Source organism: Haliaeetus albicilla, chromosome 15 (assembly GCF_947461875.1).
Source record: "Haliaeetus albicilla chromosome 15, bHalAlb1.1, whole genome shotgun sequence".
Classification (NCBI taxonomy): Eukaryota; Metazoa; Chordata; class Aves; order Accipitriformes; family Accipitridae; genus Haliaeetus; species Haliaeetus albicilla.
The window spans coordinates 35,490,328-35,507,939 of NC_091497.1; the positions used below are offsets into that span (position 1 = coordinate 35,490,328).

General features: G+C 38.4%; 1 protein-coding gene across 1 annotated transcript in view; it reads right to left on the reverse strand.

Annotated features, from left to right (window-relative positions):
* Positions 1-3,711: 3,711 nt before the first annotated feature.
* Positions 3,712-17,612, reverse strand: part of COG6 (component of oligomeric golgi complex 6) — a 57,794-nt gene continuing 43,893 nt past the window's right edge. Inside the window, 6 exon segments of the mRNA XM_069802788.1 lie at positions 3,712-6,252; positions 9,943-10,022; positions 11,243-11,296; positions 12,830-12,937; positions 14,910-15,077; positions 15,618-15,749. Coding sequence (XP_069658889.1) covers positions 6,105-6,252; positions 9,943-10,022; positions 11,243-11,296; positions 12,830-12,937; positions 14,910-15,077; positions 15,618-15,749 — 690 coding nt within the window. The 3' untranslated portion in view covers positions 3,712-6,104.

Below are 17,612 nucleotides of genomic sequence, written 5' to 3' on the forward strand. Positions count from 1 at the left end.
CTCTTACCCACTTCCGACTCTGATCTTTCAAGGTCAACTGCAGATCCAGAGAATGAGCTCACGTCCAGCCTCTGCAGCCTGGCACCGCTGCCGGGGCCTCTTGCAGAGCCAAGGCTCCGCACAGCTTCAGCCCCACAACCTGCCCCTGCAAAATCTGCCCTTGCCCAGCGAAAGGCGCGTGCCCGGCCAGGGACGCACCCAGGCAGCTCTGTTTTCTTCCCTTTCACTTTCTCTGTGACTCCTGGAATGTGTTTGCACATGGTGGAAAAAATGCAAAGAGCAGGGAGAGGCAGCCAGGAACGTCACCCCCCGTCACCCTCCCTGCCTGCGCTCGGCTGCGGGGCCAGCAGGCGCAGTGGCTCACGCCAGCATCGGTACCCGGGGAAGTCGGAGGAGCCCCTGATGCCTGCAGCAGTAGAACTGCCCAGGGATGAGCTGAATTTTGGGGGTAATCCATTTTCAATTAAAAAAATGGAAAATGTATCATCTGCACAAACTTGGGTAATGCAGGCTTGCAGCGGAACAGGCGAAACCTGGTTTGCTCAGAAAACTGGCTTGGAAGGAGTACAAGATATGTCACAAATTTTCGAACCCATCTTCTCCTCCCCGTTTTCATTAATGGGCATCTTTTATCCTGTCATAAGCAACAGCAACAAGACTAATTAGTTTAACAAGTACAACAAATGGTTTTACTGACAAAAAAGAACCCTTTGAAATATACATTATATTCACAAAGGATTAAATTACACCCTATTATCCATTTTCCATAAAATAAAGATTACTTTGATAAATCACGACTAATGTTATCTTTGGCTGATAAGAACTCTGTGCTTATTTGTGTGGCTTCTATAAATAGTGTGTTCTGAATTTTTTTCTCCCTAAATATAGTCAATGATACAGTCTGCCAGGCATCTTCCTGCAATTTGACAATACCACATCTGTGAACTAGGCAGCAAATGAAAGCTTCATCTTCTGAATATGAACCATGCAACAGTATTTTTCTTTTTTGTCAGCTGCTGTGCAGTGATCTATGAAACACCTTTCAGCCATACCTTGCTCAATCAAAGTTTCCTTACTGCTAAAGCAAGGTAGTCAAAATAAATTTCTTTTTGTTAAGAGAAAAGCCTTTGTGGTTCATCTTTCCACTGTACGCAAAGTCTGACAATTGTAGCGTGAGGGGGTTATACCCTCATTTAGGCCTTAATGTACATAAGATATGTACATTAATGTACATAAGTGCACATTTTCAGGTGTAAAGGACTCTTTTGCACCTTGTCTTTCCATAGCTTTGCACCAGAGGATTCTGCAGATTACTGAAGAATTACTCACATCATCTCTGAGGGGATGAACAGTCAGTCAAGGACCAAGACAGAAGCAGTGTCTTGGGTTTACTTCAGCCCTACACCAGCTCTGCATGAAGTGGCTCTTTACTCAAGGATGTAGAGAGCTGGGGTGTCAGAAGAAGACCTTTGTGTGACAAGAGTCACCGACCTTTTGGGTATTTGGTAACCACATCTGCTGGGCTAGTGTGAACATCCCCAGTGGAGCACCAGCCCTGGAACCTAGCTGGGCAGCAAACACCTGGTTTAGCACAGCACAGGAGCACATGCCCACCTTTACAACGCCTTTAAAAAACTTTTGAAGAAGTAGTTTGATTCTGAAAAACTGAAGTTGGCTTCCTACCATGCAGCAGACGGCTGGAGAGACCTGCCCTGCCATACGAAGGGCATTGCCTCTCCTACTCTTCAGGACAAATATCCAAGTTCACGATACGTTCATTTCCCACGTTTTTAAATTCTTTCAAGAAACAAATGGGCTCCGGGTAAAACTACGGCTTTGTACGTAACTGGTTGACTCAAAGCACCTCATTTTACTCCGAACTACCCAGGGGTTAGAATTGTTGCAGGATTGTCTTGAAGTCCAATTTGCCAAGTGCTTAAAAGCAGTGGAGAAAAGCTGCAGAGGTTCTACAAACCTTTAACAAGTAAATCCAATGTGCGAGGGAGTTCACTTGACATACCTTTTACTTCCACCGCCAGTTTCTTCTAATCTGCATTTTGAAAATTCTCTGAACTATTCAAACATAACATCAATTTAACATCAATTTACGGCATCTAACCCTACCATGGCTGTTTTGGATGGGTGCCCTCATCATAAACAAATGTCTCTTTTCCTGTATTTTCCCTCAGAAGCAGGTGCCAGTGGATTTCAAACAAATCCACACCCATGTCTGTGTTGCTTCTGGAGGGTGTGTTTTACTCATGGAAATATGTCTAACCCCTTCGTTCAATTTTCAAAATTTTATAAGCTTCCCACCCCCTGGGTTGCCTGCAAAGTGACTCAGCAAGGCAAGCAAAGGGATCAAAATTCAGATAGAGTTTTTTAAATGAATGGAAAAGTTTAGTGGTTCTGAAAGTATTTTCCTCCAACACATATTTCAAAAACTTTAATAAAAATAATTACAGCTGAGTCTATTAACAGACAAAATGCAGGGCTAGAGTCGTAAATCTCAGAGAATAGGGAGGAGCGCTCTGAAACATTGCAAAACAAATGTATTATCACCTTTCCAAACCTCCTTACACTTCTCTTTTCCTATAATAAAAAACAAAAAAACACTGTGGCTGGGCTGCTGTGTGCTCGCTATAATCAAAACAACTTTTATATTTTATTTCCACAGTGGTGTGTGTATTTATAAAGAGGGGAGGAGAAAATTGTACACATAAGACTGAACACAGAGGCATTGTCAACAGTGCAGAGGAACCACCCTGGGTCCAACCCAAACTCAACTTTGTATCTTGCTGTTTGCTGGATATTCTGTAGGTGATAAAGTCCTGGGATCCTGATTCTGTTTCAGGGACTCACGTATTGGAGGTCAAAGATAAGGTCCCCAAGTAACAAGTGGAGGGAGATCTAGACCTTGGAGTCCTCAGGAGATCCCTCACGTACATGCCACAGGGCCAAACTCCTCCTTGCTTATTCTATCTCATGCCTCCCATATTTTGCATTGAATTATGCACAGCTGCTAAATTAAAAAGAGAAGAAACAGAGCTGCCCCATCTCATACTCCACAAGAGCCAAGGGTTCCCCTCCTCCAGGAAGGCGGGAGATGTCGATTCCAAACTCCTTTGGCCCAGAAACCAGCTCTCCCACTTCCCACGGAAGTGCTCTTTGCATCGGACAATGATGCAAAAAGATGCCTTTCACACACCTGTTCTCAGAATTGTGTTGTCAGAGTGTCAAACGCGGAGAGCGGTGCCTACCACAGGCAGTGCTCAAACACCTCACTTTACCCAGTTTTCCCAAGCATGTTGCTGCCCAGCACAGAATAACAGACTCGCTCTGTGAAGGCATGCCCCTCCTTGTCAAGTGTTTAAGGACCAACAGCAGAAGTGCTGACTAACAGCCCAGCCAGGTGAGCTTCTCTTCAAGCATTGCAATGCTCAAGCCAGACCTGCAGGAACTGGTCTGAATATGGTCCCGGTACTGACACCCAGGATTATTTCATTTACTACAACGCTTATGGGTCATCCATCTAACTGAGCAATTAGAGGACTGCAGCTTCAGGGCTCCTGGTGTGGAAATCCTGGGAATTTGTAAAAACAAAAGGGTCAGAAATGTCAAATTAGAAAAGGCAGGTCAAAATCTAATCACCCTTTCCTTCCTCCTCTTAGGAAGGCAAGCAAGAGGAAATAACAACATGGAAGACATCAGTCAGTAAATCAAATGCTTTTATTGACATTCTTTCTCATTTGTGACCCTTTGTCATTTACTTTAACTGCACAAACCAAAATCAGTAATTTGACTTTAATTTTTGTAAGTTACAACTTCCATAGCTTTTGCATTTTTTATTGAGAAGATAAAATCATGGATAAGTCTCTACATGGACTCAAAGGTAGGAAGCAACTTCTTACTAATCTTCATGCAAACTACTGACTCATTATTGGAGACTGAGGTTGAGTGTAATTTCAGGAAAAAGTTCACTCTTATGAGTATGTTAATCTAATAACTAGCTAATTTATAATCCTTTCACAACTGATGTAATTTTCACATATTAGATAATAATTATAGGCATATTAAGCAAAATTAACGTTATTAAACAACAATGAACAGCCTTCTAAATATATACTATGGTAATGCAAAATCTGAGTAATTTAAAGTGTCTTACCTAGTAAAAGAGCATAATTTTCCGTTAAAGCTTTTCTAAGCTTCTAGAATTTTTTGTCTTACAGGTCTGGAGTTTTTAAACAGAATAAATCTAACATTCACATTTACAGAAGAATTTACGCCTGATCCAAGAACTCCAGGGACACTTACACTTTCCAGTCTATTTCTATTATACCAACAAATTATGCCCATTTGAAAAAGGAGCTATTGCTTTATTGTGGTATTACCAAGGAAGCTGATTTCTGAGCACACTGGATATATCTTGTGCAATGAGTTTTCCAAGAGACTAAAATGTATTGCTGCTGCTCTTCTCTATTTCTTGCTCTTTTGCAAGCATACTCTAAACTGCACACTTGGCTGCCTCTAAGTATATATTTTATATGGGGAATATTATTGTTGATAAAAATAAAATATGTAAGTTATTCAATATGAATGACTGCTCATCTTCCCCTTGATGTATATAAATAAGTCACATCTAATATAAGTGTAAACTCAGGCAACTGTAGTAACTCTGTGGCACCCATACAATAACAAAGAGGGGAAAAAAAAAAAAGTGAAATGCTTCCAACGAAACAGCTTAAATTATCCTTTAAAACAAAACAAACAAAAAACCTAATCCCAAACCACCCTGAATTCCTTTTACTAACGTTTTGTTTCCTGAAGGTTTCTCTATAACAAGGCTTTCCTAAAAGAATACACTTAAGGAATCTGCAGAAAATTATCGTAAGGCCCAACAGAGAACAAGTGAACTACTTATCTATTTTCCTCTTTTACTGGAAGCAAAGGTCTCCTGAATCATAACTCTCTATATAAGTAGGGTTTCTGCACAGAGCAGGTTCAGCTTTGCACTGAAGGAGGAAAGAAATGAAACTTTCACTCGTGGCTTTCTACACATCAGCCTAGAACTACTACACACCCTGGCTCCCCCACGTAATTCCCAGAACAACCTGTGGCTGCCACAGGTGAACTTAACCATAATTTTTAGGAGCACCGCTGCAGACACATAAACCACAAAAATCTCTTGGTGGATTATTAACTGAATGAATGCTTGTAGTAGAGCAGATGGACTTTTTCTATATTTAAAAAAAAGCAAAGCAAAAAACACGTACATGTGAAGGAGGAATGGCCATACCGCTGTGCAAACCATTTTCTTAACCTACATTGTTATTGGTCCCAGCCTTAAGAGATCTGCAAGTTTCAACTGATACAAGGATTCCTACAGAATGACTGCACTAAAACAAAGTCCTTCCAGTAAAACAAAATTATACAAATAATTTAAAGCATTAAGTTCCAGGTTATGTACATGCATGTAGTTCAAATACTTCTTTTTCTTACAGAAAATACCAGAACTAGCAACAACAACAATGAATTCCAAAAACCCACACAAATTTTGCCCCCAAGATTTAATCAATGGGATTTGAAAAACAGCATCAAATATTCCGAAATAATTTATAAGCTGTAAAAGCGGTGGACTTGAGACATTCAAAGTATATCAGTTGTATTAAAATTACAGTTATTACCATTTACTGATGATAGGCTGAGAAAAAGAGTGAAAGAACAGGGAAAAGAGCAAATAAAAATACTGGTGAGGTCGTAAGAGACACTGGTTCAATCTCTAGTTGAAAGGATTATGTACAGCAAGGAAAAAGCTTCTTTCTCCTTTACTCCCTTTTTCGAAGAGATTGCATATTGTCAAGGTCCATTTCCATTAGAGGAATACATTAAAATAATTTTTAATCTATATTCTATTTTCTGGCCTATAGAAGGTATTCAAAGACACAGGAAAGACTAAACTTCTGCCAAGCAGATTAAACAAAATCGCATTCCTACATATTTTAACTATACAGTTACACATCAAAATTCAAAACAGAAAAATAACTTGATGCAAATACTCAACAAATACATAATTATGGATTCTGATAAATCTGGGGGAAACAAGACTATGAAAGGAGTGCCTGAACTTGATGAGGAGATCTGTGTAGTATGGTTTCTGGATCCTTATATTCATTTGAAGGATCCATCACAGCTGCATATAACTCACTGTAAGCTCTGCAGACCAGTTCTGTTGACTGTTTTATTATCTGCTCTCTAAAAGACAGAACAAAAAGATAATTTGCAAATCACGGGGAATATAACTGTGCTACATACAAGGAATTGAAGATATATGCTAAAAATGCACGTTAAAAATGAGTGTCAGTTACATTAAAAAGCCCTTTTACTTCAACTGCGAAAACAGCTTCAAGTTTTAAAACAAAGGCAGGCTTCTTCATCTCTTTGTATCAAACATAAACTCACATATATGATCCTAATAACCAAGTAATTAGCTTCTTTATTTCTGCAATCATAAAAAAAATAGAAGGACTTAATTTGCATATATGAGGTTTTTGCCTGCACTCCGCTGCATATTTTGAAAGACTGATAATCTTAGTGATCTACCTTCTACCTCCCGTGGCTTCTCACTGTCCTTTGCAAATACACACATTTCATCTATCAGCAAATATATTCTATTTGCTTTATCTTGACAGCACCTGATTCCATAATCGGTCAAAAAGGAAGAGCTGAAAGTGATAGTGGTCAGAAATTTAAAACCTGCTACAGCCTTTTACCAACAATGCTATGAAGTCTGTATCCTGTTATTCTTCTAGATCTAAATGAATAACAATGCACAGAGATTGGATGCTAAATTTAACTGGAAAGTTTAAGATTTAAGAAAGTTTAAGATTTTTTTTTTATTTATTATAAAAAACAATATTTTTACTTTACATTGCCCATTGAATCGGTTTACTTTAATCACCATGGTGATGTGTTTACAGTTGCACATGCATTTTTATCTATCAGAAATAGTAGTTAAAACTATTTTACAGCCAAACCCATGCAAGTGGAACACCAGGAGAAGCTGAGGAAACCAAGGTAACCATGAATCCAGATTCAGTCCTGATATAATACGCTGCCAAGGAATAAAGACACGAAAGCTGCATCCACTAAAATCAGGGTGGAATTCACCAGCTGTTGGGAACTGAAAAGTTAAAGAAATCTCAAAGACCAAGTGCGTAGAACTTTGTCTTTTCAGGCAATATGAATAAACGGAAGCTATGAGAAAGAAGAGTAAGACACAAAACCTGCATTTTATTCTGATGCAAAGTATCCAGTTTTTCAATACAGGATCAGTAGATTACTTAGCGTACCTGAAAAACAGACTGGCCTTATAATAGAAAATTTAGAAACACTATTGTAAGGGACATATATTCAAGGTGTTCAGGTAAAAACCAGCTGTCTCTGAACACAGTCTGGGATCACTAAGCTACTGTAACATGACAATCTTTTAAGAAAGTATTGCACACAGAATTTGTATAAAATCAACTATATTGCACCAAATAATATTAAATTAAAAGAAAAAGTTCATTACAATATTCCAGAGGATTGAACAGCATCAAATGAGTCTTTCCATCACGTCAGTGTCATTAATCAGAACATTAGGATTTCAGTTGCCATAACAACGTGATACATTTTATCACTAACACAAATGGCAGCACTTTCTAAAAATAGTAATGCCAGCATTCAGTTTCTGTGACCCAACACAAATGAAAGAGCTTTTCAAGACCAACAACACATAAATAAATAGCTTAAAACTTTTTAAATGAGCAAAGGAATTTGAAAGACAAGAGCATGCACTGGGAAATGTTGAAAGGAATGCTCTTCATAGTTATAAAGCTTAAATGATATTGCCAATGAATATATAATACACTGGTCCCTTATCAAAAGCATGTGGTCTGATTTTGAGAACCAAGGAGCTCTTGGGTTCCAGCTTAACCGCTGGAAGGGTGGATCACAATTATGTGATTTCAAGGAAGACGTCTTCAAAAGTGACAACAAACGTCTGCAAAACTAACTCAAAAATTTCAACTACTATAGCCAGAGATTAAAATTATAGCACTCAAATGTTTTGCTTGAATCTTGAGAAACTTTTTTATTTTGAAGGTTTATTTACTACAGAAAATACTGACTACTAAGTCCCTGATTCTACAAGCATGTATCTCTGTAAATACGTGTCTTAACTTCAGAAGGATTGCTTGTGTTTAAAGCTACATGTTTGAAGGCTAACGGGCTAACAGACTTTTTTTTTTAATTCAGAGCAGAACCTGACCTACAGCATTGAGTTACAGCAGGTTAATAAACTCCTGCATATTAGCTGAGCTGTACCAGCTATAGCAATCATCCTCACACAGGCTCACCTCTCAGCTGCCCACTGTTGCAAGATAACATGAATTTGGCTTAAATTTCACTAAGGTTTAAAAAGCTTATCAATGGGCTAAGGCTAAGAATGCGTACATGACTGGTTTATCTTGGTTCATCTAACAGAAGAAACGATTAAGTCAGAGTAATTTCACTGTGCCTGAGTCTTTATGGTAGCATAAAGTCTACCTCTGAAAAATTGCTTCTGTGTTAGCAGTGAAAAATTGAGGCTTTCAAAATACATTTAATGTTATTATGATTTTTAAATAGACCTACATTAAAAAAAAAAGAGCAAGAGCTAAAATACAGGTTTAACAGCTTGAAACCTAGAAGCAAAAGTTGCAATGCTTCACTGATATTACTGCTCAAGCTACCGTGTTTGATCTGTACTGGAGCAGAACAGCTCTTGAACAACAGGGTTAGCTCTGCTGGCTGAGCTGTTGGAATCGTAACCCTAGCAGAGAGACCCAGCAAAGTACCGACAAGCACCAACATCCCCCACGCCAAGCCACAGACCACGTGTATGGCAGGAAACTGGAAGTCTTTGAGTGAGGAGAACCTGAGCAATACAGCAGGAGAACCTGGCAGCTGGACTAGCTGATCATTGTAGGTCCCTTCCAACTGAACTATTCTATTCTATTCTAATAAGTTCCCAACAATAAATACTTTTCCCTTGACGTATGTCATTTTTTAATTGCAAGATGCTGTAATACAATCCCACTAAGGACAGGTACTAGTAATGAGACTCCAAATATTGTTGCATCACATAAAATGTGATGTGCTAGTCTCAATTTCTGGTATATTCCATAACCTGCATTCTTCGCAACAGTGTGAAAAATAATGTCAAGAAAAGTTTTTGATCAGCGCAGCATATAATTCTCTGAGTTTAAGTATTACAAAATGTCTTCATATGGCTCACATTTAATTGGGAAGAAATTCGTGGCACTTTCTCTAGCCTTAGGGTTCAGTTATATTCAAAAAACAAGACAAGAGATAAATAATAAAGTTCGTGCTTCCACACTTCAAAGAAGACATCACTAAAAAAAAATGCATTAGGTGAAAAGTAAAGTAATCTCAGCACAATATTCAATGAGACAGAATGCCAATATTCTACAGCAGAAGACAACAAAGTTGAAAATTCTAGACCTGACGGAGCAGTGGGGATAAAAGAAATCTTGAGTGGAGAATTACCTATTTCATCTGTCTTTGGAATGCTTACAAAATAGTTCTAAAACAATTTGCAACTAAGTTGACAAAAAACTGCCAGCACAGTGGAACATGTTCAAAATAGATGAATGTAATTAATTTTGATGGTGTCCGTTAAATCAGGAGTAACTACTTCAGAAAGTTACAGAATTACATATTCCTCACTGCTTGTTCAAAAAGAGGAGAGTCAGAACAAAACTGAATTGTGACCTGAAGGACAATGCAAACATGATCACAGCTGATAACTTGAATTCTCATAATGATCCACTAAAACCTAATCAAATTCATCTTTCTGATCATTATGCAGGCATAATAGAAATTCAAAGGCAAGATACTTACTTCACAGTGGCGCTCAGAAGGAAATTTAGCTGGGACATTAACAGACTATCTGGAGCAGAGAGATAGCGATCAAACTGAGCCTAGGGGTGGGGGGCAGGGAAAAAGAATATGAGATCAACATATTAAAAACTTGCTGTTAGATGAAAATAGGTAAAAACACAGATCTCTGAAAAGTGATTACATTAAAACAGCACCTTCTTATTTGATAAACATTTCTCTTTTTATATATTTAAGATGGAGCCTAACATACTGTACAAATGTTTAAGGCAGAACTTAATAGTCCAAACCAAATGGCTAACTTCAGCACCTCTGTCACCAAAATTTTAATTTTTGTTATTGCTGAGCAGTGCTTACACAGAGTCAAAGCCTTTTCTGCTTCTCACCCCACCCCACCAGCGAGCAGGCTGGGGGGCACAAGGAGTTGGGAGGGGACACAGCCGGGACAGCTGACCCCAGCTGACCCAAGGGATATCCCAGACCATACAATGTCATGCTCAGCATGTAAAGCTGGGGGAAGGAGGAGGAAGGGGGGAATGTTCAGAGTTATGGCATGTGTCTTCCCAAGTCACCATCCTGCGTGACGGAGCCCTGCTTTCCTGGAGATGGCTGAACACCTGCCTGCCCATGGGAAGTGGGGAATGAATTCCTTGTTTTGCTTTGCTTGTGTGCACGGCTTTTGCTTTACCTGTTAAACTGTCTTTATCTTAGGCCATGAGTTTTCTCACTTTTACCCTTCCGATTCTCTCCCCAATCCCGAGGCAGGGGGAGTGAGTGAGCGGCTGTGTGGTGCTTAGTTGCTGGCTGGGGGTAAACCACGACATATTGTAGCTTTCAACTTAAATATACAACTGTGACATATGCCCAGCACCTAACTTCTGAGTTTAGCTGAACTATTTGCATAAAATCAAAGCCTTAGGACTAAAATTATAAATGATAGCAGAACCTATATTTCAAAGCATACAGACAAAAAAGAGACTTTGGTGATTAAAACTAATTAGAGCTAAGTATTTGCTTTTAGCAATTTAAGATGACTCATGGGATAGCACTCTTGTAAGTAAAGTTCTATTTCTCAGGGCTTAGAAACTAATATTCTATTACTACCCATTCATAAATAATGTATGTATTTATTACTTCAAGTGGTCAAATTACTACAAACGAAGAAAGTATTCCCAGACATGTAATTTAGCTATTCTTATAGAGTATGACTGGTTAGATGAATATCTACTACATCACATAATTAATAGTATTCCTTCCCATGTCACAGCACCACCACCTTAATATGAAATTGTAAAATGCTTACCATTGCAACCTTCAGGGACACAGAATCCATACTTGGCAAATTTGAAAGAGGACCCTAAGAATCAGTAGTCAAAGGGGGAAGGTGCAAAAAGGTCATACTAGTATATGGAAAAAGGTAAGAAATAATAAATTCTACAATCAGTTCAGTACTAAATTGTTATTTGGTCCTGCTACAGGATCTTAAACATTTGGAAACTGAATCACTATATCAATACTGAAATGCTGTAACAGTTCATTTGTATTCTACCGCTCTCTTAAATTAAAAACTCAGAATACTGAGTTCGTAGTACATCCTTTCAAGTCCTTTTCTTCCTTCTTCACCATTAAATGATAAACCCCCAGAAAAGCCTTCCACAAGGTCTAGGATAAGAATTGAACTGCAAACTGGCCACATCCCCTTGGTGTTCCAGAATTACAGGGGACAACTTCCCTCTATTCATCTTTTCTGGGACCGTGCAGAATTCAAGCCTGCTTCCCAGTACATCTTCTGTGCTGGTATGGCATTACAATGTGTACATGCTGCCTAACTCCCTAGCAAATCCTGTGATGATGTCACCTCTGTGGCCAGGCTGCTAGACAGATGTAAATGAAAATTGCTACATTCCATTAACAAGCTGCCCTGGTCGATTTGAAATTGTTTTTAGAACAGGAGATAGGCTCATGAATAGGAAACCAAGCTGAGTTATTAATTAGATTATTTATACATTTATTTGTTCATCTTTATACATAAAAATCTGTTGAGTTTGGGCACTTTATGCAAAATTATTGGCTGAAGAAACAACACAAAGCTCTCCAACAGAGTTCTGCTTTCTTCAGAAAACACTGTTCTTCACCTTCACAAAAGGACATAGGGACAGCTGAAGGGAAGAGGGGCTGTATTAACACCTATCACGTAACAACTGTGGTTCACAAGAAAGGATAAGTGTAAGCTCTGAGTTCCAGTTTTCAGCTCACTCTAAGAAATCTCAAGTTTTCACTTGTAGAATCTCACTGTCTTGGTGTTAGAATAGCTAGAGCAATGAATAAGGTCAAAAGAAGGAATTTTTTCAAATTACTACTAAACTTAACTGCCAATTTTTCACAGAAGAAAAAAAGCAGTAATTATCTAATGCATGCAGGGTATCTATCCACTCCATGTATGCTGCTATAGCATGCAACAGAAGAAACCTGAATGCTACATGCACAGTAGGTCCAATATGTTCTAGGTGTCATGGAAGTAGTATACATGCTCAGTATTTGTGGTTCAAAGCCAGCTTGACGCTGACACCTTCTGAGGCATATTAAACTACCTATACAGTTATGCTGAGAACGTACAGGATGTCTGTGGTGTGCGGAGCCTGTCGATGGTACACAGATAAGCTGCACAGAAGGACTGTTGCATACCAAACCTGCTAGCCTTGCTGATTATACAGGGTAGGGAAAATCTGTAGTTGCAAGATGCCTTTGTCTAATAGTCCTGGTTCCATGGGAAAAATCAACAGATAGTACTGAGCTTTTGCTTTCAGAGGAAGCTTAATTTGCAAAAATATTAGTGCCAAAATTCTTCTAGTTGGCAAGTATGCAGTACCTCCTCAACACATAAGCTTACCTGTTCCGGTTTGTGTTGCTGCAGAGAGTTATATATGTAACTTAGACCAGCTCTTGTTAACACGTAGGAAGCTTGTTCATTTATAAGTGTATCTAAATGAGCTTCAATCTGAAATTTTAAGCATAAGGTATTAATAAAATGTGCATGAGAATATTAAATAGTACAAGCTCTGAGGTTAAAAGGTCTAGAAACACAAATAAGAAGAAAAAACACAAATAAGAAGGAGAGTGATCAACAAACAAGGAAAAAACCACAAATACATACAGCATAATTATTTTATCCATTTACATCTTCCATATTACAAGGAGCCAATAATAAAAATATAGATAATTCTTTCATGTCTGACTAACAGAAGAACCTATTTTTTTTGTATTTGTAAATTCAACAGCAACAAAAATTAAGAATACCAAAGCTCTAATCTTAAAAAATGCTGTATCATTTTATTTTGCTATAGTTCTTTGAAAATATGTGATAAAAATCATCCAACTCTTATTAAAAATATTGACAATAGCACAGCAGTTTTATAATAAAAAAGAGACAGTCACAAGGAAAATAAAACTGAAACTAAATCATAATCAGTAATGATTTTAAATTCAATACTGATAAACATGTATGAAAAAATTAACTGAAAGAACAATAGACAATGAAATTACAGCTATCAATTTTGCTTTAGTTATCTTCATATGAAAAAAGTCATAAAGGTATTTTACATTCTTAGCATAATCTTGACTTTGCAGAGAAACCTAATCAATAAATCCAGTCACAGCAGCAGCAATCATTTTTTAGTTTGAGTAGTCTTGGAAAGGTATTTGGGTATATATACACTATGACTCCATTTTTACAGATAACTACCCCACATTTCACTTCTTTTTCTTCCAATCCTAAAGAAAAGAAAAAATTTATAATACATCAAACTCTAGTAAACTGTAAGACTTCCATGTCTGATATTTTAAGAGTTCACCTTTTTACTTCCTAAAATTGTTTAGAAAAATGCATTTTTCTTTTTAAATCAGGAGGGAAATCTTAATATTTCAATTTGGAGATTTTATCTGTCTTAGAGAGTTCTTTTTTCTGTGAAAAATGTTTCTCTTATTAAATATGCCATTCCAGCTCCACTTTAATAACCTACTTATGTATAATCTTAAAGATATTTTTTCAGTCTGTTCCTGTATTTGTAAAATGTTTGAAGAAAGTAAATGGTATTAAATGCATAACCTTCAGTTCTACTGCTTCTCTGAAGAATAAATCAATTGCAACATTTACTGTGAAAAAGAAACTCTGATAATGGAAATTAGAAATGCCCCAGACAGTTTGGTAGGGTTGTCTGTTTGTTTGTTTCAGAGCTAAAAGGTGCTAGAAATTCTAATTAGGAGTAGAAAGTGAAAAATGGCTCACAGCCAATCTTTACTGATGCTTTCAAATAAGAAGTTGAGACTTTTTTCCAAGCCCCTCCCCAGCTCCAAAACTTCTCCTGAGACATACTGCAGAGATGTTCATGTAGCAAAACTATAAATGGGCAGCACCTGTTTCCCCAAGTCAATGGTTTAAAAACTGCGTTTCCGTTTCAAAATGGTACCACATATGAACTACTATCTTGGCACGTTAGGTGAAACCAAACAAATGAGAAAAGAAAGGTAGAAAGAAGGACTAAAGTAGTAACTTCAGCTATACTATATTCTAGATGATGATCTAGTATTAACTCTGTGATGGAATAAAGTCAGCCATTTGATTGTTTGAGCTTTCAACTCCCATTTACTTCTCACACAGTTTGCAGATAAATATTAGAATGATTAGGATAACGAAAATGTTCACTGATAAAGGTTTATCTGCAATTAAACCAAACCAAACCAAATCTTCTAAACATTTTTCTGTTTGTTAAAAATGAAAGATGCTATGTACCATAAGCTCTGATACCTACTATTTGCTTATGGTCTCTGATAAGAAGCCCTCTTATCCCATTTCCCTGATTTAGAATTGACCCAAAGCCAACATTATCAAAGATAAATACATTCACATTACAACTTATAGTCTTCAAAAATCAGTAGTAAGTTAATTTTCTTTTGGGGCTGTTAAAGCTTACCTGAAACTGTAACATTTCTAGACGCTTGTCAGTGAATTCAAAGAGAGCCAAAGTAGTCTTCATCATATAAAGCGAATTTACCATGAAGGTTGCCATATCAGCTGTGCCCAAATTACTAGCAGACATAGTGCACATCTGTAACAATGGATCTAGCACACAAGACAGAACCTAAAATAGCAAACACATAGAAAACAGGGAGGGGAGGGGAGGGAGGAAATCATGTCACACGAGGCTTCTAAGCTCATTCTGTCTCTATCACGTATTTATTCCCCAAAGCAGAATAAAGAGAAATGAGAGTTTCCAACTGTGAAAGCAGCTTTCTACTGGATTTGTCAGCAGGTGATCAGCTACCATAGTGATGGGGAAAGTACAAAAACCTGAGAAGAACAGATTCCAACCTAGCAGGAGGAAGAGTAACCCAGATTAGATAATTGGCAATTGTGCAATCTTGAGGGTGTATTTACTTAATGGAGTAGTAATTGGATAACAGAATCTAGATACTGCATTAAGATAGCACTCCATACTGTACTGTAATTACCCACTTTGTTAGTCACTCTCTTATTCACATTACAAACTCGGGTTTGGTGGGAAGCTCCAAAATGGGACCGGACAAAAAGACTAATGTTTCACCCATCTTTTGTGTACCGAGACTAACTTACACATACTTCCCCCCCCCCTCCTCTTCTGAGCTGTCAAACATTCTTATACCTGCACAAAATCAGCTTGACGGGCATCCAGTGGAACAACAGATGAGTCATGAGATGCTAGAACCTCCCGTAGCAAGTTAAGTGTCTGATTTAGTGCAGAGCTTGGGCCAAGATCAGGAGGTGGGAGTTCAACCTGAAGAACAAGATTACCTGTTTGTGGGGGTTTTTTAATTTAATTTACAGCCAACACCATCCAATGTTAACACAAATGCAACCAGCTAATAATAAAATTACATATAGCCATACAGAGAAGAACTTTAATTTGACACTGGACAAATCTAGCGTGTTTCAGATAATAATTGCCTGCAACTTTCAGCATAACCATTCTGTTCAGTGACAAACGAGCAAAACTGAATTTCTCTTTTCATTCAGACTATGCCTATTTTACAACCTAGAGAAACCCAAACATTACTGGGTTTGGTAGTAAAAAAAAATACATTCGCTAGGTTAGGTGCCAAAGAATAGCCACATTGTTGGCACCACTGAGTTCACTTTGAGCAGGACCTCCTGTAAACACTCCAGAACCTAGTGCAGGCAGAGCTCTGGGACATCAGGGCCGAACTGCAACAGCTGAATGAAGTAATCTTCTTGACAAGGCTGCACAGCCCCTATCATGCTGAGTACAAGAGCTGCAGTCACAGATGCAACAGTCTTAATCCTATCAAGTTTGTACCTTAAATTACCAGTACACAAATGAACTGTGCACAGGCTAACTGAAGTACACCTACAAAAACTGCAACAATACTGCAAGAACTGGAATGCAGGCCTACCTCAAAGATGAGAAGTAGGAATTGCAGATGGTTAGAAAACAGAAGAAAAGTTTGTAAATCTCAGAGAAAAACACACACTTTGAGTCAAATTATGAAAAGTTGGAGCACCTGAAGTGGACTGAAATTCTATGCTATTTTTAACACAGCCTCACATACTTTAGCCCTTCTTTGTAACAGGCAAATACCCATTAAACACTTCATAAAATGTTTATACAATACAAAACCTAGCACATCTCTTTTTCCCAACCCACATTCCTCAGGCTCCACTCCAAACGTAGTTGCACCTTCTTGTCTTCAGTGCTGCTTCAGATGGGCTTCCTGCTGCCTCCAGACCCTTCCTAGAGCCCAGGCTGCTGGCCTGGTTCCCTTCTGCCAAAAATCCTCTTCCCACCTTCCTGTACCCTGCCTGTCCACAGGCAAACACAGGTCTGGCTGGATCACGTGGGAGTAAGGAGACCCCCAGCAATACAGAGTAAGTGCGCACTCCAAGGCATAATCTCCTCCCAGAAGGATGCAGGGAGAACTAAACTCGGCCTGGCTGGGAACTCACTCGAGGTGTCTGGGTGCAGCAGAGCAAGGCAGAGTGCACTTCTGCAACACTCTTAAGACCCCAGCTCAACAAGGAAAGAAGGCAGTTTTGGATGGACCCCCAAGCCACAGGCAACATGCTCCATACCTTCCCAAACAAGAACTACTGATTAATAGCATAGTAACATACATGCCTGAGTCTCCAAGGAAGAAAAAAAAAACCCAACCATCAAAGGGGCAGAGGCTGATGGCCAAAGGAATCAAGGAGGAGAGCATAACAGGCATTTTCGGAGTGAGGCATTTCAGAGCCTTCTGGAAATGAATCTGCACCTAATGGACATGCCACTAGAGAAGGAAGAAACAACTCTCTCTTTGGAGCCAGGCCCAGCTTTCACACTGTGTGTGTTTTGAAACATTTGAGATACCATACATGTCCCCACACTGTTACCAAGACAGATCAAACAAAAACTTTTTTGCATCCTTCTGAATACAAAGTATTCCTCTATTCTCACTTTCCAAGAGACAGTATACTGAATTCAAGGAACTAATGGAAACTAAAATCTAATAGGTTCAGAGAACAGTTGTTCAGCCTAAGCAGTCTTGAAAGCATAAAACAAATATTCTAGCAATGAAGTAACAGCAATTCAGAAAGAGGCACTTATTCAGTGCTGATTAGTAGTAAAGTACTGAAATTTACA